Source organism: Dasypus novemcinctus, chromosome 14 (assembly GCF_030445035.2).
Source record: "Dasypus novemcinctus isolate mDasNov1 chromosome 14, mDasNov1.1.hap2, whole genome shotgun sequence".
Lineage (NCBI taxonomy): Eukaryota > Metazoa > Chordata > Mammalia > Cingulata > Dasypodidae > Dasypus > Dasypus novemcinctus.
The window spans coordinates 43,959,280-43,980,713 of record NC_080686.1 but is presented as its reverse complement, the minus strand read 5'-3'; the positions used below and the strand labels follow the sequence as shown (position 1 = coordinate 43,980,713).

The following is a 21,434-nucleotide window of genomic DNA, read 5'->3' as shown; positions in this document are numbered from 1 at the left end:
AAAGCTGGAGCATTCTCCTCACATGGAGGGAAACAGTCCAGTGCATTCAGATATGTCTCAACCTCTAGAATGGTACCCAGCATACAAAAGGTCCTAAATAATTTTATCAAATTATTTTTCAGTTTCAGATTTCCTAAATAGCTCTAAGGGTATCACTGAAAGTATAATTTAGTCAATGATGATAATTTAACTTTGTTCTCATATTTTTTACATAATTAATTTTTGGTGACAATTCTGTGCCAGAAATTTGAGATTCTTGAGTTGTTACAGAGTATGGGGCAGGCTTAAGTCATGGGTATTTGCCTCACAAGTAGATCTAGAATACCTGATCTACTCATATTGGAATATAATCTCAATATAGGACCCTCAAGACTATCCCAGAACTTATTCAATTCATAATTATTAGGACTAATCACTAATGTTCTTTAAGGTTAAGAACACATACAACACTGCAATTAGCACAAACATGTTTATTTACTAACCAAAGCAATGATCCGAATAAACCAACACTGAAATAGTTGGATGCAAAATGTTTGTGAAAAAGATGATGGAACATAATGATTAAAAAAAAAAAAAAAAAAAAGCAGTGTGGAGCTTTGCTCATTGAACTGAGCTTGTTCATCCTCACAGCTAATTCCTGCCCAAAGGTGATGATGGAATATTTATTCTACTTTTTCATAGATCCGAGTACAGGTGACATTGTTCATAACACAGTCCTAGGAGAAAATTAGAGAGGTCAGGCTTGCATCCCAAAACAATGAAGACAGTTAAAATGTTAGGATTAGAATCCTACAAAACCTTGTACTCTCCTTCACATATGGAGAACATTTGTTTTAGGATTCCTGAGTTTGCAAGAAACCAGAACCTGTTGTGTTGCTTATACTATGCCTATGTGTTACTGAATAAATAAAGTGTTGAGAACAATATCTAAATTATTCATTTGGTTTGGGGCAGATATTATTTTCCTTTTCTTTTTAAATAAATGGAAAAACATATTCTCAAGAGGTCAGACTGACAGCTTGTCTGAGTTTATGCTGTACTGTAGCGGCAGAGCAAGGACGGAACCCAGCTCCAGCTGTGTTCCCAGCTACATCGTGGAGCTTCCCTTTCTGCACAAAGGGCCGTCTTCATAGCGTTCTAGTATTAAATTGTCATTCTGCATTATTTTGTTCCCAAACCTAATTCTCGTATTCATGATCAATGATATAGAATAGTTACATGAACTATGAATGCAAGCAAGAAGCCCAGTAAGAAAGTTTGGTACTTACCACTATTAATTTCCCATTTTCCACTTTTCTTGTTATTGTGCTTTCTTTCCCATCCCATTCCTGGTGTTGTAACAATGTACCATCTTTAAAGGTGCAGAGTGTCTGCAAAAATGAAGCATGCTTTTTAATCTTCCAAAGTACATTGCTAAGAGAGTTTCCATGAGTCATAACCTCCTTACTCAATATTTTTCCATCTTCCACCTTCTGGGTCTACTTTATTAACCTATACAGATTTTACTCATATAGCTTATACTTTTCATTCTATAAGCACACAAAAGAAGCTCATTTTCTCTCATGCTCCTTAAACTATTTTTACAAGATAGACTAAGTTATGAAACTGGTGTTTTCACTAATTAGTCAAAAAATCAATTCCTAAGATAACTTGATTTTTTAAAAAATTAAGTTCTTCACTGTAAAGAATGTTATTAACACAATCTACTATTCTAGAAGCGTCTGTGATTGTATAACATAACAACTGACCTGAGTTTTTCTGCCATCAGCTGTAGTTTCTTCAAACTTCTCTCCCAGGTTACAAGAAAACTGTGATGTTTTCAAAGTGCTCTCAGTTTTTACGGTGAGGGCCTTGCCATCAGTAGTGATGATACAATCTGGCTTGGCCATTGCACCCATTTTTCGCAAAGCCATCCCCACTCCTATAAAATATTATATCATTAACGGGAAGACCAGAGCTATAGTTAATATAATAAAAGCAATAATCCAGTTGTAATTACTGTGCTTGGAATAATTTCACTTATTATTAATAAACACTATAAACATATATCCAGTGCTCACTGTGTGCCAGCACTTTTACAGATAATAATTTGGGTAAGCCTTGCAACAACCCTATCAGGCAGATGTCATTGCCTCCCTTTTAAGAGGCACAGAAATAACTTGCCCAAGGTCCTTCAGCTAGGAAGGGAGGGACCTGGGAATTAAACAGTGCAGGTTGTCTGGCTCCAAATCTTGGCTCTTGGCTACCATGCTATACTGTGCTTCAGTTTGGTTAGGGAAGATAAAATATTTTAAATCACACACTCTGGGGCTTGATTAGTCTTTTTCTGTTTGCATTCTGATAACCATTGTATTCTATGACTCTAGCACTTAACCTGGAACATAAAAGGTCCATGAGAAATATTTTATAATAGATCAAAAATAAATAAATAAATAAACAGAAATCAGTCCTGAGATATTCAAAAGCACAATGTTTTAAGAATTATAATAGTGCAATCATGGTGCTGACAAGTGGGAAAAAATCTTACCATCAAAAATGAAAACATTTCATAGCTATATAATCCAATTGCTATAAAATTATAAACTGTATTTTCCCTTAGTTAACATTTAAAAGGAACCTGAGATCTAGGCCAACTCCCCATTTCACAGATGAGGCGACTACAACCTAAGCAGAACTAGCTTGAAGATGATCACCCAGCCAGGCTGTAAATGTCCCTTAGAGTTTCTTTTGGCAGTTCCAGTTTGGTGCCTTGTGTTGTTAGCTGAGTCATTATTTCCTCTGACTTTGGACAACTAAATGGGCTCCGTTCTTCCCACACCTCAACTACTCTCTGGTGAACTGAGGACTGACAACCTGCATGACTTGAGTATCCTGGAAACCAATCATTCCACCCTAAACACACATTCACTTTCAAGGGACAGAAAAATCAGGTTCTCATTTGAACCTCACACATGCACATACACACAAATGTTCTATTTCTTGGATATGAGTGCAGTAGAAGTCTTTTCCCAGAGTCATCTTGATCTCTGTGTTCATAAAAATTCTGCCTTCTTCTTTTACCCACAATGAGAAATGCACTCAAGATTCACCCATGAACTAGCCTTGCTAGAACCCTCTTGGATAGGACTGGTGGAGGAGGATTTCTAAAGTGCCCCAGGTTCTAGGTTTCCTGATAGAGGATTTCTGTAGGGATTTCTTTACCTGGGCGCAGTCATGTTAAAATTTCGGTGGGATGGTGGCTTCTAGAAGCACTCTTATAGTCCCAGCAGTCGAATTAGGGCTGAAAACACACTTTCAGATAGGATCCATACTCTGCAACTCCATCCCACTTCCGGGTGGTCTCAGACAATGGTTCATTTTTGTTACATTTTGTCATCGTTTGCTATGTACCCAACGTCTCAACCAGCACTAAAATCGCCAGTCACCGGCTATTTTGACAGAAAGAACTGGAATCTTCCTACAGCGATTCTCCTGTGGAAGGCTTCAAGAAGTCAAGTGCCTTCCTCAAGGCTACGCCCATCTTGCTTGCAGTTAGGAAGCAGCCGCAGGAGAGCCGGGCAGCTTCTGCCTGCGGTTTTCTAACAAAGCCCTAGTCCTCCTTACCCCTCACCCTCAAGAGGCAAAGACCAGGACAGCAGCACCACCTCCCCGAGGTACATTCGGCCTCAGCCTGCTGTCCCTTAGGCCACCCGCCCGCTGCAGCTCCCGGGTCCCGATGTGTCAGGGAAAGGCGCGCTGCCAGCGCTGCGCCTCTCAGCGCCGCTCGGGGGCCAGAAGGCGAGGATGCCCCACGCTCCACGCAGCCAACCCAAAGGGCCCTGCAGGCTCACCCGGGGAGGGAGCGCAAGGCACCTGCGGGTGGCAGACATGGGGCCCAAGCAGAATGAAAGCTGACGCCGTCTACTAGCTCAGACCCTCTACCGGGCTTCCGCGGAAAGCCGCACCCCGGCACCACGTGGGCACCGCGTTTGGGTGGAGAAGAGGCAAGGGTACCCGACGGCGACCGAGGAACAAATGATGCGGCACTTTGGGCGCAGGGCAGGAGAGAGAAAGTGCTGCCACAATGGACCGAGAGAGAGGGAGAGGATGGTGGTAGGAGAAGGAATATGAAGGGTGGGAAAGGGAAAAAAGGGAAAGTTACGGGAGCTGCCTGGAGGGGATCGGAAGTGACGCTTGGCATGCGGAGCAAGCTGGCAAACGCACAGCAAGCGGTGCGGGAAGGCTGCCGCGAGAGCTAGCGGAAAGGAGAAGAAAAGGGAGGTGGGTGGACCACGAGGCGGCACGTCTGCAGAACCCTGGGGCCGGCAGGAGGCGCCCTAGTCCTCTCTCTCGGCTGCGCGATGTGAGGTGCTCGAGTATTCCCCATCCCAGAGCGGGGGGACTCTGGTGGGGACTGACTGACCGACCGACACACAAACGCCACGTTGTAAGGGCTGCCAGCCCGGGTGCCTCACCTACTTCCTTCATGTATTCATCAAAGCCTTTGCTCTCTATCAGGCGCCATCTTCCTGCCAGCTCCTGAATGGTGGCCATGGTGGGTGCGGGCGTGCGGGCGAGAGCAGCCGAAGCCGGGGCGGATGCCGGAGCGCGCTGGGCGGGGGCCGGGCCCGCCGCCGCTTTATCGAGGCGGCGCGCGAGGGCGGCGACGGGCGGCCAATGGCAGACGCGCCTCGCCCGGCGCCAGGCCCGCGCCCCGCCCCCCGCGGGCCCCCTCGGGCCTGGCCCCCGGGGTCCCGAGGTGCCAACCGGATCCACCTGCCCAGGGACGCAAGCTCGGACTCGCCCGCGCGCCCCACGCCTTCCCCGAAGCTGGCCTCTGCACACCCGGGAAGCCAAGCGGGGCGACCTGGCGGCCGGGCCCGCCTCTCCTTTTGCTTCTGCGTCCCGCAGGTTTCCCGCCCGGGTCCCGCCGTTTTCCCTTTTAAAATCGGTGAATCGATTAGCCCTGGCCGGCTCGGGCAGCAGGAATTGATCGACTGGTTGCTGACTGACTGATTGCTCTCCAATCGCTTCTGTCACCAAACCTGAGAGCACCTGTTCTCCCCTCCCTCAGGCCACTGCTGGACCGGGCCCGACCCAATTAGGGCTTCAGGGTTGGTGCTAACGCAGAGTTAGGGGGTTATATCAGAAGGCACCGGGTGGGCTGGGGGTGTCTCAGGAAGTGCTGTTTCTAAACTAAAATGCTGCTAGGACGTTTTAGCTAAAGTGCCTGTGGCTGTTAAATTTCCCCGTTCAAGAATATTTTATTAGTTTGTCTTTCCATTAGACTGAGCCTTTCCTGGTCTCCTCCCAGCCAAATCTAATATTGACTTGCAAGTATTTCCACTTCAGCACGTGTGCTTGTCACCTTTAATCATAATAATAACCTATACTTGAGTGTAGAACATTTTGCTTTTCAAAATACACTTCACGTGGGAAAGTTGCCACTCAGGGAGGTCAGCCTTTTGATGGAGATAATGTCCAGTTATTGAGCACCTCCTATGTGTTAGATGCTGTGCCTACTGGGCACTTCATATGCATTAACTCTCATCTCCACTGAACGTTGCTAAGGAGTGCTATCCCAATTTTGAAGGAGGAAAACGAGGTAGAGAAGGGTGGCATAGAGGCTGAACCAGAATCCTTGTTCATGTCCTTCTCGACTCAAGACCTAGTGAAATACAGTCACACTTAGTTGCCTTCAGGTCCCTATACTCATCACGGAGTACGAGTAGAGACCTCTGTCCCCTAAACCATACCAAGTCACTAGTTCTTTTATCATCCTTGACATTTCATTCTGAGGCAGGTTTGCATTCCCCAGCCTGCTTGGGGCATTTTCTACCCTGCACTGCATCCCTTTCTTTTCAAGTCCTTACCTTAATTGTAGGGTCACCTCAGCCTTCCCTGTAAGGGAAGCTGAGTGCTTTTTTGGCGCATCTCACCGCAGCAATGATGCAAACGCTGGCTTCCAGACACTTAAAGCAGCCTGCCCCTGCTCCCTAAAGACGCCTGTGGCAGCTCGAGCGTGTTTGAACTGGAGTTCTTAATGTGTTGCTTCTATATGTTTTACCAATTTTGTATAGAATACGATAATATTAGACAGGTTTTTAAAAAAATCTCTTTTCAGTACTGGAATATATAGATTATCATCATTAACCATGTTACCAGAGAGCAAAGGGAGGTAGTTAAGAAATAGTCTTTAAATGTGAGGAACTTCCTAAAACTTAATTTTTAAAAACACTCTTTAACATGAGGAGTGGAAGGAATCCTTTTGTGTTTAAAACACAGCAATAAACAAAATGAAACAGTAAAATTTAGGTCAAATACCTGTTAATATCTCACAGGGAACGAAGAAGGACATGGTTATAGCTTTGCTAGTGTGGGCTGCACACTAACTTCCCTATTTCCTCAGATGGATCACCAGTAAACACACACACACACACACATACAAATAACAAATTGGAGTAGATTAATTCCAAAATCCCTTCCAGAGCTAATATTAGATTCCCTTCTTTTTTTTAAGAGTAATGGTAATGGATGTCAAGTTCTGAAAAACATTAAGCACTCCCTTACCCTGTTAACTAAACCCCTGTTTTAGGCTACTTAAATTGAAACTACTATGACATGTAAAAATCAAAAATGTGAAAACGAATCTGATTAAAGTCTCATATGGTTTTATAGGAGTGTTGAGTATTTCTTCATTGAAATATATTACATAATTTTCATTACATTACAATACAAGGAACAATAGTTTGATCCTATCTTGTCCTTACAAATACGTAAGGACCAACTGTGTTGGTTATTATTTTTGGTAGCGGTGCAGAGGAAATATAGGTGTCAGCTTATGCCTTCTTTCATGCTGGATGATTAAAAAACTTGTATTATTGTGGGTGACAATGACTGAAGAATTAATAGTCATTAGCAACTCTTACCCCAGTAGCTCTAGAAGAGCTTTTGTAAGTCTGGTGCAATTTTACATTCAACTCATGGCAATAGATTACAAAAATATGAAAGTTGGGACTAATATTATCCTGTTTCATTTGGCAGTGTTCAAATGTTCCAGCTCTAAAATCACAAAACCAAAGGGGTAAAATGAAATGAGGTAGGAGTATGTTTACCAAACCATCCAATAAGTACAAACTCTTAGTAAAAATGGTGGACATACCAGGCAAACACAGCTTCAAAATAAATCCACTAGCAACCCCAAACCCTCCATGCTTGTCTCCAATCAAATTGTCACTCTGGGCTTGCACAGCACAAAACATGCAGGCACATTCATTATAAAGGGCCTCTTTGCTCTTTTAAAATTGCAAAAACAAAAACAAAAGTATCTTCAAATAAAATTTTCCATAGGAAGAGGCCAAATTCTTTTCTTGCAGAGTACCCTTGCCCAATGTTTAGTCCCACACTCCATGTGATGTTCTATGAATATTTTTCTGCAGATTCTCACATCATTTTGATGATTTTTTTTATCCACAAGAATGAATGATTTTCCAAATCAAATTCACAAAACCACAGGTGGCTTGTTTTTGAGATATTTATCCCCAAATTTTGCTTCCTTTTGCCTGAATTTGATTGAAAGAAGAATCATCAGGCATTTAATAATCCACTTAAGTTCCACCAAAGACTGTTTCTTGATCCTACCTTTGGTCCTCTTAACCTGGTGGTGGGGAGAACTACTCCCTAAACCCCCAGAGTATGCACAGAGCTGCCAAAACAACATCCAGCCATTCTTTGGGCTCCTCTGCAGGAGGCGGGCGGTGGCAGGGTAGATGACCTTTTTTTACCCACCCATAGGCACCCTAGGATACTTTATATTCACTTGCTCACTTCTGCATTGACCAAACTTAAAGATATAAATTCAACAGTGTGTAATGAAAGATATTTTACTCTCCCATGCATTTTCCCGTGCTGTCTTGACTATTGTGTTCCCCAATTCCTTCTTTCTATACTGGTAGCTACTCAAAAAAATGACTTGTTGTGGGTAATAAGAAACCAATTTGTGTTTCCAATGATTCAGGTTCTGTTTTCTAGGTTGGCTAAACTCTGTAATTTTGAGCAAGAATTGGGAGATTCAGGGCTTGTTGCCATTGAAAACAACCTTGCTCTTAGTTTGGGTGTATTTTAGAAGGCAGGATAAAGAGTATTTATGTCACACATCTCAAACCTTGTCTATCTCTTCATCTCAAAATACATAGTTACTGCCTGCAGATCCTAAAGCATCCTTCTGAACAGCCAAATATTGAGCACCCAGCTGGGTTTCCCACTTTTCCACACTGAGACGGGAGCCCCAAACTCCCAGGGCTTTAGGGTTCTAAATGTGGGTAGGAACCTCCTATTTCTTACTTCAGATTAAAGCCTGATGTTCTTTCACGTCACTCACTGGTCACAGCATCAGTTGAGCTAGTAGTAACATGAGCTGCTTCCCCTTGATCACTACTCATTCTTGATCATTAATAATATCAAAACTAATAGCAATGCTCAGAAGCTTTACTGTAATGATTCATCCAAAGCACAATAAAAGAATACAAAAGAAAATAACTCACAAATATATAAAAAATCAAACTGTTTCTGTATTGTCTCTATAGATTTAGTAAATAAAGGGCATGTAACAGTCATAGAGATACCAAAAAGAGCTTATTTTACAAATAAGGAAAATAAGATAAGTAACTTGCACAAGGTCAGGCCATTGAGAGGTGTCAGAACTGGGATATGAACTCAAACAAGCCAGCTCCACAGACTATGTTTTGTTGTTGTTGTTGTTGCTGTTGTTTGTTTGTTTGTTTTGTTTTTAAGGAGGTACCAGGCGTTGAATCCAGGACCGCGTAAGTGGGGACAGACACTCAACCACTGAGCTACATCTGCTCTCAGACTATGTTTTAACTGTTACTAAACCAGGCAAGATAAAACTCCACAGATTGAAGTAAGGAAGCAAAAACAGATAGATACGGGCCTAATAAATAATATTCTATTGCAAAATAAATTTCTATAAAAAATGAACACAAATCCATATTTCTGTGCTTTAGATATTGAGCCTTAAGCTGAAACTTCTATCTCCCTGGTAAAAATATTTTCATTTGGATGTCCTTCGACTCAACTTCCCTGTTTTATGTATTAAGTTAATAAATCAATAATATTGACCTAAAAAATTGGAATCATAGTTTGCTCTCATCTATTTAGACCACCTAATAATTATGTGGAATAGGGTCCAGTCCTTGTCTTCAAGGAGTTTGGTATCTGTGCTTGTTAACAGTTAAGGAACTAAGTTCTTTTTCTCCTTTTTCTTTTTTAAAAAAATTTAGTCAACATTTATTAAACATCTGTTCCATTTCACTTCAGCACATCCTGAAAACTCTCAAGTAGCAGATGCCTTTGAAAATATCAGATAAAATAGAAGCCCTAAGACTTCCCATAATTCCATTTTATCTTTGTAATATGAAGTAATAGTTCCTGGAAGACCACCTTAGAATCTTCCTTTATACACAGTATACACATCTGGAGAAACGCATGCCTTCTGTTTAAAATGAATGTCCAAATGCTGCAAAGCCTTCTGAGGTAAACCTTGCTCAGATCAGAAAGAGCTTATCAGAGGAATATTGGTTTATAGACCATGGAGCTACCCGTGATATTATCCAACTCTTCCTGTGTTTTAGAGCAAGTTCATTACCACACACCTGGCAATAAACTGACACTTGCCAGTCCCTACGTTTGTGGTACATGCCGAGGAATACGGCTAGCATCATAAAATGTGTCAGCATACAAGTCAAAACAGGAATTCTCCACCACCTCAGCCGGCTCAGTAAGGGTGTCAGTGACACCCATTTTTGAAAGGAGGGACTCAGAAGCAAAGTTTATGATTTCTACCATTCATACACTGATGATGTTCTTGTTTTTCAGTAAAAATTTTATGTGGATCCTGGGAGAAGAATATGGTTCTGTTATGGCAGTTTTGGTTGTATTTGTTTCATGGTATAAAATATTATCACTTCTGCAGTTGTAATATCAGCATGTCATATAAAGTAATAAAACCTCTAGTCAGTCAAGAAAGGCAGATATAAGTAATGTAATGAACCCTCTGAGAAGCCATAGACCCAAACCAGTCCTGCTGGAAACCTCTTACACTAAAATATATCTTTCTGGAACTCTCTTCTTTTCTACTATTCAATAGGATCAGCTTCTAGAAACAGAAAAGATGGAATTTATTGATGTTCCCTTGAATGCTTCTTATGATGTGAAAGAGATAAATAACTAAAAAGGCTTTTTTTTCAAATTTAACATCTTTCCATTATATTTTTGCATTTCTAAGATACAGTCCCAGAAAAAAAAAAGTTTGGCCCCATTATGAAACAGAAAAACATAATTGCCTAATATGTCACTTGAAATCAAGTAGAATATGTCATAATTGGAAACTAAATAAAAATCACTTCAGAATTTAACAAACTTTTATTTATCATTTTCCAATAAATACAAATAAAGGTTTTCTTTTGCTTACCCCCTCATTTTGCAGTAAAGATTCTAGTTATTTCACAATCCAAAGTCTTAAGGTTTAATGCTATAAGCATGACTAAATATCATATTGTTCAAGTCACTGATTCATATTCAGAAATCAAACTTGATCTCTTATGACCACACCCAAGTCATATAATTTTTTATTTCATGTTTTGGCAGCAACTACTGGTCAAACCTGATCCACAGTCCAATTAACTGCCACTTGAGCAGGCATCTTATTAGTAAATCCTTTAAACTTACATAAATTCATTTCTGAATATGAATAATGACTTAGACTCTGAAGTAAGGAAGAATCTTAAAATTCTCTAGTTTGAAAGAATTACAAATGTCTTCTACTTCAACTCCAATCTGCATAGGATTCCCTTTACAAAAGGCTTGACAGATAATACACCTAGTCTCTACTTAAATCCTCTGATGATAGAGGCATCACTTCCTCACTAAGCAGCCCTTTCCATGTTTTAGTAGCTTTGACTGATAGAAAGCCATTATTTCCTATTGGGCTGAAATATGCTTCAGCACAATATGTACTACTGATCCCCAAGTTTGGTTCTCTGGAATAATATAGAGTATCTTTTCATTTCTTCTCCCATAGTGGGTCCTATAAATGTTTCACCCACATAAAAAAATTTCGTGGACAACCAAATATGTTACACACACACATATAAAATATATTTCTCAAAATTCTATTCTCTAATGCTGGGGGGAGAGAATGGTATCAATTATACTAACAGTAAAAGTGAAAAAGAATAAGAATTCCAATAATATTTTCAATTTAGAATAAGCTAGATGCTAAGAAGGATCAAATAATAATGACTTTAACTTGTTTAACAGAACTAATACAAAACATTTTGAAGGGGAATCATTTCCACTCTATTCAACATAATTAGAGTGTTTGTATAATCCCACAGAGTAGTTGCCTGAATGAAGTTTTTCTTTAGTAAACAAAAAATCTAGTTTCAGGTTTTAAGTTTACCAATAATACCAATACATTCTGCAATTATTTAAGTATTTCAGAAATACCTTTTGGGGAAAGAAAGGAAAAATAAGAGAAGAAGATTAACCTAAAAATTAAATTATTTCCATCAATTCACATTTGGCCCATAAAAATAAGATTTAATAATGGATTGTTATAATATTCTAGTGTATGGATTTCAAATACCTTTGGAAACCTTAACGCTGTAATTAATTATGTCATTGTTTGGTCTCCACCTCTTCTCAAAAAGCCCAACTCTTACAATACCATAAAATGTGAGTTTACATAGGCATATGTATGTATGTATAATTTGCTCACTATTTAAACCATAGCAATGCTTTATAGATTCCTTCAAGAAACTTCAAATACATATCCCAAACTCTGTGGACTCAATTCCCCTGTCTTCACTTGAATTGAAAAAGGTTATCTTAAAAAGAATATTTAAGAATCGAATTTGACAAAAGCAGCTTTTGACTCCACCACAACTGTAGGATTCAATATATTGATGGGCCAGGCAAATAAATCCTAGCATCACTCATCCAACAACAATTTTATTCAGTACCCACCCTAAAGGTACAATGGTATAGTTGAAAGAGTAGTGGCCTGGAACACAGAAGAAAATAGTTCTAGACTTTGTTCTGCCTTAAAGTAACTGTATAAACTTAGATTTTTGTTTTCTCATCACAAAATCAGAAAACAGAATAAACTAAGACTTCCTGTGAGATACTCATTTAATAAGAAACTCAAATAATTATCAAATAAATCAAATAAATTTGAAACTCAAATTTATTATCAAATAAATTAAGGAAAGGGGTCATACCAGGATGACTTTCTTTGGGTACTACCAGCTTATATTAGTAGAGTAAAGGCCCTGAGAAATCTTGAACTGAAAAAATATTTGACCTTTTAAAATCAACATTTCTACAAATGGATTGATTACAAAAGTTGTCTTGTTTGTTTGACATGACCCTATTAATATCCCTGGTAATATTCTGTACTATACCACGGCCTTAGGAAAATGCTGTTGATAAATTATGCCTTAAAATTATGATTCTATCATCAAGGCACATTCTTTGTGAATGAAGAAACCAGATACATAATAAATCACTGACCTCAAGGACCTTATGCACTGACTGTTCATGGAGGACACCTTCGCGTGAAAACTTACCTCATGTAAAAGGAGTCTAGACATAAACTGGTGAAGTCTAGAAAGTGAAGGCAGTCCAAAGGTACTTGTGGAAAGCTTTGCATGGCTTATTGGACTGAGTTAGCCCACTTCTGAAATCTTCATCTTGCTCTTGACTAGCAGGGAACAAATTTGAAGCAGAGAACAAGGAAAGGGCCAGTTTGCTTGGATGCCTGACATTGTCTGTTGATAATGAGAAATGGTGGCTTTGGAAGTTTTTCAAGTACATATTTTTTCCAAGAAGTTATGTGTTCTGGAAGGTTTTCTTTTTTTTTTTTCCCTGAAAATTATATCAAGATAGTCAGATGAGACCATTGGTAAGAGGTCCTCTGCCCTGTGGACAGGTTTATTTATTGATTACAATGGGTGAAAATTATACAAGGATGAAATTTTTAAAAACATCCTGGCATACTTCCTCCCTTTCCCATTTTCAATAGCCCCTTCCTTTATATTCAAGCCTTTTATGCTGTCCTTGGGTCAGCAGGAATCTGATCGACTAATTCATTTCATTTCATTTTTGTTTGTTTGTTTGTTTTTTAAGATTTTTTAATTTCTCTTCCCTTCCTCTCTCCCGCCAGTTGTCTACTCTCTGTCCATTTGCTGTATGTTCTGTGTCCACTTGTATTCTTGTCAGTGGCACCAGGAATCTGTGTCTTTTTTTGTTGCATTATCTTGCTGAATCAGCTCTGTGTGTGTGCAGGGCCACTCCTGGGCAGGCTGCATTTTTTTGGTACAGGGCAGCTCTCGTTAAGGGGCGCACTCCTTGCGCATGGGGCTCCCCTACACAGGGGACACCCCTGCATGGCGCGGCACTCCTTGCGCACATCAGCACTGTGCATGGGCCAGCTCCACACAGGTCAGGAGGCCCTGGGTTTGAACCCTGGATCTCCATGTGGTAGGCAGATGCGCTATCAGTTGAGCCAAATCTGCTTCCTTAGACTAATTCATTTTAATGTGTCAAGTGATTTCATTCATATTTGACCCTCTCAGAAATATTTGCATTTCTAAAGAGAAAGTGAGGAAGGAGTAAAGTTTAAACTGAAACTTGACCACTTATGGTGGAATTTCAGGTAGCAGCACACACCAGTGTGTACGATATTGCCAGAGAGATGAGTGAGCCAGTGGAGAAGGTAGAGAGGAAGTAGTTAGAAGACAGAGCAAAAAAAGATGATTTTAGAAAAGAGTGAAAAAAGAAAAAAGTACATCAAAGTCCTGACGTACTTAAGTGGGGGTCCCAATGTTGTTTTAAATAACTCTTTCAAAACCAAGTGTTTTTTTCTCAAGAAGCAGCAAACAATTAGCAACTTTTTTTTACTGGGTAAGCAGCATTAAACCTACCATATACTCACACATATTAACATAGTAAACGGCTTTTTCAAGGATCTCTAGTAACCATTTCACAGAGCATTTCTTTAACAACCTATAAAAGAAAGCCTTGTTGACAAAAACAAAAACACCTAACTGTGTCCTTTAATCACCTGTCTTCTAATTTAAAGATGAATTGTAATGGTTGAAAAGTAAAATATATGCCATTTTCTGTTTTTAAACTCAGACTCCTGGGAGAATTTATAATATAATTTTTGTTATAGTTGTTCAGCTCCTTTCTGCCCAGCAAAAACTTACTGATGGGGGAGTTTTAAATAGAGAGTTGGAGGAGGACCCTGGGTCAAGGAATCCACAAAAGCATCCCAGGAGAAGAAAAAAAATAGTCAGCTTCGAATACTCACTAAGCACCAAATTTTATGTGTGTGTGTATTATTCAGATATAAATAAACTTCAGATGGACCCATTCCAGACCACTATGACTTTTTCTCTCCTTTGTCTTTGTTCCCTTCCCCAACTCCAGAGCAGCAAAGATAGCCAAGGTGGGACAAGAAGATAGTAGAGGAAGAGAAGCCTGCACCTTTCCTAAACAGATATTAGACGGTGTAGCAGTCTGATATTATTTATGAATTCCAAAAAAAGAGATATAGATTATGTTTGTAAACTGGTTTGTTCCTCTGCGCAAGATATCCTTTGATTGTATTCAATTCAAAGGTTTTATGTTTACTTACTTAAATCAAGATTAGGGTTTTGATTTGACCATGTCAGTAGGGCCACTCAGGGTTGAGACCCTGCCCCCTTGGTGGACTGTATAAAAGGACACACCACAAGAGAAGACACACAGGAGAAAGAGAGAGCTTCATAGACATGGCAGAGGAGAGAACATTGATCCTGGGGCCCAGGAGAGAGTGGAACTATTCACCTAAGAGTTTGCAGCTGAAGAGACCAGAGTCCTGAGCAGGAGAGAAGGCCTGGAAAGAAACAAATCCTTCAGCCTACAGCTGAGATCGGAGGAAGTTGGGCCCGTGGAGCCTTACGTGGAAGAAGGAAGGAGAGACCAGACAGAGGTCGCCTGCCATCTTGTTTCAACACATGGCAACAGAGTTTGGTGAAGAAGTAACCTTGAGTTGGACTCTTTAGGGCCTTGTAACTGTAAGCTCTTACCCCAAATAAATACCCTTTATAAAAGCCAACAGACTTCTGGTACTTTGCATCAGCACCCCTTTGGCTAACTAATACAGATGGCAACATTTGTTTTAATAGGTTCCAATTTGTATAGAAGTAGATGGGAGGGAGGAAACTGCTTCTTGCTGGCACAGTGTGAGGTCCCACTCTTAAACCTAACAGTTACATATGTGTTGATGCCTTACCTGAAGAATTGTACAGAGGTACTCACAGTCTCTCCCTCTTTCTCCTGCTGCCTTAACTCCACTCTCACTTTCCTTCTTTTTTCCCACATCCAAGGGTATTTCTGCTATCTCTAGAGAAAATTGCCAGGGCTTAGGGCAAAGGTATTGTATAAATACATTAATTCAGCCAATTCCACTGAAAGTAAATGCAAAAAGACAACAACAGCGAATTTGAACTGAAAGTCTCACTTTTTTTTTAAGATTTATTTTATTTATTTCTCTCCCCTTCCCCCTTCCCCATTGTCTGCTCTCTTGTGTCCATTCGCTGCGTGTTCTACTGTGTCTGCTTGCATTCTCTGCAGCACCGACAATCTGTGTTTCTTTTTGTTGTATCATCTTGCTGCGTCAGCTCTCCGTGTGTTTGGCGCCACTCCTGAGCAGGCTGCACTTTTTTCACATGGAGCGGCTCTCCTTGCAGGGCGTACTTCTTGCGCATGGGACTCCACTATGCGGGGGACACCCCTGCGTGGCATGGCACTCCTTGTGTGTAGCAGCACTGCACATGGGCCAGCTGACCACACAGGTCAGGAGGCCCTGGGTATAGAACCCTGGACCTTCCATATGGTAGGTGGATGCTCTATCAGTTGAGCCACGTCCACTTCCCTGAAAGTCTCACTTTTTAGGTTACTGGGGACTGTGTACAGACCCTTAAGGAAGTCAACACCATTTTGTACATGACTCCACAGGTTGAGAAAAGATAATTAAGAATATTGATGGAATATGAGGAATAAGCGATTCTTAGTTTATCTTTTTAAAAAATAATAAAAGAGTAACCAGGGGCTTGAGAATGATTTTTTTTACAGTCAAAAAATCTTTGGATACTAGAAATGCCATAGAGATTCACCTCTACTTATCACTCAGAGATTCTATCACCTTTTCTTATTCACCTACTTAGAATAAGTGAGGTAAGGAAGGAGGTGCTCCTAGAAAACTGGCAAGTTTTACTTGTTTGTTCAGTTTCTCCTTAGCTTTAATTGGCAAGAAGAAAGTATATATATTAATTACAAAAAAATTCAAGAATACATTTTCTTTTTGTATTCATACCATTTCCACACCCTTACTATGATTTTCAAAAACAAGCTAAAATAATAGAGCTATTCTATGTTGCAAACATATTTCTGAAACTGTCTCTGGCATCCAGGGTAACCTAAGGAAAATTATTATGTCTAACAGCTTCTCTCCTAACCATGTAAAAAGTAGGTATCATTTACAAGCATTTCCAAAATAATATTATGAAAATTCATAAAGAACTTTTATAAAAGGTTTTAGCCCACTTAAAAGAAATGAATCAGCTGTTTTAAGCACTTTTTTTTTTTACAGTCCAATTAAATGCTCCCTTCTGCAGAAGTTTTGGTATCTTCAGAACTCCCATGCAAACACCACGGTTAGCAGATACATTTGGAAGACCCCAGTTTTCATTTATGCTGTGATCACAGCATATGGTCCAGGTTCCCTGTGCCTCCACCCACTACAGGGCTTACCTTGGTGTTGCCCTTGTCAGACCAATGAATCAGTAGCAATGCTAAGAAGATTTAAAGTGGTTACTCACACATGAGATCATCAAGTTGCTGCCTTGCCATATCTCATTAAACTTTCTCAGTTCACAGCCTGGACCTGAAACACTTCCAGCACAGATGCTGCTAACATTTGTTCACAATGATAAGTCCAAGGAGACAGACCAGTTTACTTTGAATCAGAGTGATCCCGAGTAGACTATTTAACCTCCTATGTCATCTAGCTCTAGGACAGGCCTGAGGCTTCCTTCTATCTCCCATCTTTGCAGAAACATTAATACGTATCAAAAATTAGGAATAAGATGTAGATTGACATCTCGTTCACAGCTGGTAAGCTTGTAAATTGGTACGACCACTCTGGAAATCTGTTCAGCATTATCTACTAAAGGTGAAAGTGTGCAAGAGACATGTGCAAGAATGTTCTCAACTGTGTTATTTGTAATAGTCCTAAAACGCAAATAACTCAAATGTACATCAATAGTAGACTAAGAATTTTTAAAAATCATTTATATTCATACACTGGAATAATATTCAGCAAAGAAAATGAAAGAACTACAACTACATGTAACAACATACTGTTGAGTGAAGATTCACATGCAAAATGATTAAAAATTGTAAGATACCACTTATTTTAAAAATACTTTGATTGGAAACATTTTTTTAAATAAAATATAAGGGTTAATAAAAGAACTTTGAAATCAACTATATTTCAGGAGAAAGCAATAAATGGCTTAAATCCGCATATGTTATTAATCCTGGCTTATGAAAGAGTTCTCTTAAATTACCTAATTAGGTGGAGGATACACTCGTTAGCAGTTTTACTTTTCATTTTTAACCTGTCAGCTGAATTCAGCTAGACACGGCTGAGTTCAGCAATTAAGGAAGTTGGTGTTGAGGGTGCCACACAATCACTTTAGACCTTACACTTTACAAGCCAACCACCGGAAGGGTGATACATAACTGAGAATGATATCTGATAGTCCTGCTTGGAGGCGGTGTGGTGGGTTGGAAAAGTGGAATTAGGAACCAGATGGAACTGAGTCTGAATTTTTAGCTTACCACATACTAGTTATGTGATCTTAAGCAAGTCACTTAATTTCTCTGTTTCCTTGTCTTTAAAGGAGGGTGGCAACAATTGTTTTATTGGGGAATATAATATGTGCAATATATATATATATATATATATGCACATGGTATTATTCAGTGAATTACCTTACCTATTTGCCAATAAAGAAAATAAATGGAACTAACATAAAATGTAGATTTTATTTTGTTCTCAAAGCTTTTACCATATATTAAAATTTTAAAAAAATTTGTTTCTTATATTCCCTCTCTGGGATGCTTTGATCTCTAATAACGGTAACTTTACAACTCACGTCATCCTGGTTCAGCCCCCCTAATGTTTATTAATGGAAAAACCTGTGCAAACTCCACCCCAATTACTTATTAGCACCCTGATGTCATAAAATACTAGAATTTCTGCAGATCCAGAAGGAAGTTTTGGGCCAGAAGGCCACTGTACTCCATTTCTGGCGCAACCAATGAAACTCTCTCTTTGAAATCCCGGTGTCTCAGGAATTGGCTAGAAAAGATAGAAAAGGGAAGCAGATGTGGCTCAACTGATAGAGCATCCGTCTACCATATGGAGGGTCCAGGGTTCAATCACCAGTGCCTCCTGACCCATGTGGTAAGCTGGCCCACGCACAGCACTGCTGTGCACAAGGAGTGGCATGTCATGCAGGGGCACCTCCACATAGGGGTGCCCCACGCACAAGGAGTGCACTCCGTAAGGAGAGTCGCCCCACGTGATAAAAGCACAGCTGGCCCAGGAGTGGTGCCCCACACACGGAGACCTGACACAGCAAGATGATGCAACAAAAAAGAGACGTGGTTTCCCAGTGCTGCCGGATAATGCAAGCAAACGCAGAAGGACACACAACGAATGGACACAGAGAGCAGACAACAATGGGAAGGGGAGAGAAATAGATAAAATAAATCTTAAAAAAAAAGAAAAGATAGAAAAGAACTTGCTTTTTTTGGTATCACAACCAGCAGAACACAACCTATGCATTAATATCTGAAGACTTAGTTTCTCTTCTGTAAAATGGATATAATTAGGGCTTTTAAAGTTTTCTTTGAAAAAAGAAATGTTTTAATTTTTAAACTAAAATGAAAATATTTAATAGCCTCTGTCTCTCTTCTTCTCTCTCTTCTTAACATCTTTCAAAAAATAGAGCAGTCTGAAACTACTTATAGGAGTGTGGCGAAAGTTGAGTAATTAATGCTTTCTCTCCCATGGGTCAAAAGTATACTTGAAATGATGTCATTTGATCTTGGGGTTTTGAATTCTGTTCAGATCACCTTCTTTTAAAACCACAGATCTTTGGAGGAGAAGAGACTTTGAGAGCTTATTGTGATCCAGTACCCAGAAAGGTAAGGAATTACTGTCCCCATCTTACCTAAGTATTGGTATTGGTATTGACATATTTTAATTAAGCATTTGCGGGAAACGGACTTTGGCCCAGTGGTTAGGGCGTCCGTCTACCACATGGGAGGTCCGCGGTTCAAATCCCGGGCCTCCTTGACCTGTGTGGAGCTGGCCATGCGCAGTGCTGATGCGCGCAAGGAGTGCCGTGCCACGCAAGGGTGTCCCCCGTGTGGGGGAGCCCCACGCACAAGGAGTGCACCCATGAGAAAAGCCGCCCAGCGTGAAAAGAGAGAGCAGCCTGCCCAGGAATGGCGCCGCCCACACTTCCCGAGCCGCTGACGACAACAGAAGCGGACAAAGAAACAAGACGCAGCAAATAAACACCAAGAACAGACAACCAGGGGAGGGGGGTGAATTAAATAAATAAATAAATCTTTAAAAAAAAAAAAAATTAAGCATTTGTGAAACTGCAATGCTCCAGAATCTGAAATTGATATAATTAAAGTGAAATGCAAAGTTTGCATCTCTGATACCATTTTTTAATGTCACACCCCATCACTCCTATTTAAAATCAATTCACAAGAGATATTTTTCACCTGTTACTGCATTTTATATGCCCTTCATCGCTGGCCTCAAAGCAATTAAATTTGAGAAAAAATTACTGAAGCAAGGAGTAAGGTCCAAAATAATCAAGTTCACTAAAAGTTGCTTTCACTCAATGATATCTCTAGCAGAAAAATCACCAGTCATAATTTCATTTTACTATAGCTGTTTCACTCTCAAAAATGCTTATATTAAAAAACATAGATCTAGAGAGAGATTTTTTATTTCCACAGTATTTGTGAAAATTCAGCAAAAAAGAAAGCTGGTTATTTGTAATACTGAATTATAGACACTATTATCATTCTTTAGTAAAGCATATGTTATTAGCAAAGACATAAAGTTAAATGAATAATTTAACTTTAGCCATGCTTCTCGTGAACCACAAAGTGTCCTTGGCAGTTTTAAGCCTCAGGCACACTCTGTAGACCTAGAGTTGATGGTTGACAAAAAGCACCCGAGAATCTGACATCTAGTCAACATGAAACCTCACCCACGATATTTTTGAGTATTGGGTTGAATCCACACAAAATGGTCATTTCTGTAGGTTAAACATGATTTAATACAAGTTTTTTCAAATGATGCAACCAAATAGTTGATGGACTTTAAATATGGACATTTGGGAATGCTTGGAAATGACATGGGATTCTTTCTTCATTAAATTGTTGTGAATATGTATTTTGGAGATATCAGCTGATCAAGGGCTCATCTATTGCTGTTCTATATCTTTTTCCCTTTCCATTTATTCCTTTATCTTTTGCATGGATCCTCCATCCCATCAGCTCAACACAAGCTCCTCTTTCAAAAATCATTAATGATCATCCAAGTAATTGCCAAATTCAACACTCTTTTCCTCTATTCTCTCCCTTAAAATTGTTCCTTCCTTGTCTTCCATGTCACTGCATTACATGTTTCTGGATCATGTCTAAAGTTTTCTCCTCTTCCATTCACCACTTAAATGAAGCTGTTAATATTAGTACCTTCACCTCAATCTTGTTGACCCCTTAGCTCTTTGAATATCAGAACTGAGCTCCCTCCTTTCATACACAATTGCATTCCTACTAGTTACTGCACCACCCTCTCTCCTTTCCTCTTCCTCAGTAAAGAGCTGGCCCTCCTCCTCTACTATCAACTCCTTTTTGTGCTATCACTTGTCTTCCAACTATCCCAGGAATCTTGCTCCTTTACCTGTCTTATACCTTCAACCCCTTTTTATAGATTCTTTCAACTTAGTATATAAACTTACTTGATTTTCTCCTATGATATAAAGGGGAAAAAAAATCCCCCAACCTTATGTCATCTTCCAGCTGCTGCTCTATCCCCCTTTTTTTCATTCCCAAGCAAGTTTACCTATTCTTCTTTTTCACATTTATCTCACAACTTTTATTACCTAACATCTTTGTCTGAGTACCCACAGAAGCAGGTTCTGGGATAAGAATTTGATGGGAAGAGTTTATTTTAGGAGGAGACAAAGAAGGGAAATATCCAATATAGGATGGTGTTAATGCGTAAGTTA

At 39.8% G+C, this 21,434-nt stretch overlaps 1 protein-coding gene across 1 annotated transcript; it reads right to left on the bottom strand.

Annotated features, from left to right (window-relative positions):
• Positions 1 to 450: 450 nt before the first annotated feature.
• Positions 451 to 4,635, bottom strand: FABP5 (fatty acid binding protein 5). The gene is made up of 4 exons (XM_004479105.5): positions 4,455 to 4,635; positions 1,749 to 1,921; positions 1,269 to 1,370; positions 451 to 716 (listed from the first exon to the last, which is right to left on the bottom strand). Exons 1-4 carry the CDS (start codon positions 4,531 to 4,533, stop codon positions 663 to 665), a joined length of 408 nt encoding a protein of 135 aa, XP_004479162.1. The 5' UTR covers positions 4,534 to 4,635; the 3' UTR covers positions 451 to 662.
• Between the last annotated feature and the right edge of the window lie 16,799 nt (positions 4,636 to 21,434).

Excerpts from the sequence above, each read along its gene's own strand:
- FABP5 (XM_004479105.5), bottom strand. The coding sequence starts at position 4,533 with ATGGCCACCATTCAGGAGCTGGCAGGAAGATGGCGCCTGATAGAGAGC. Across the intron at positions 1,371-1,748 it reads CTGATGGCAGAAAAACTCAG|ACACTCTGCACCTTTAAAGA; the intron begins GTCAGTTGTTAT and ends TCATTTTTGCAG. Across the intron at positions 717-1,268 it reads AAAATGGGAAATTAATAGTG|GACTGTGTTATGAACAATGT; the intron begins GTAAGTACCAAA and ends ATTTTCTCCTAG.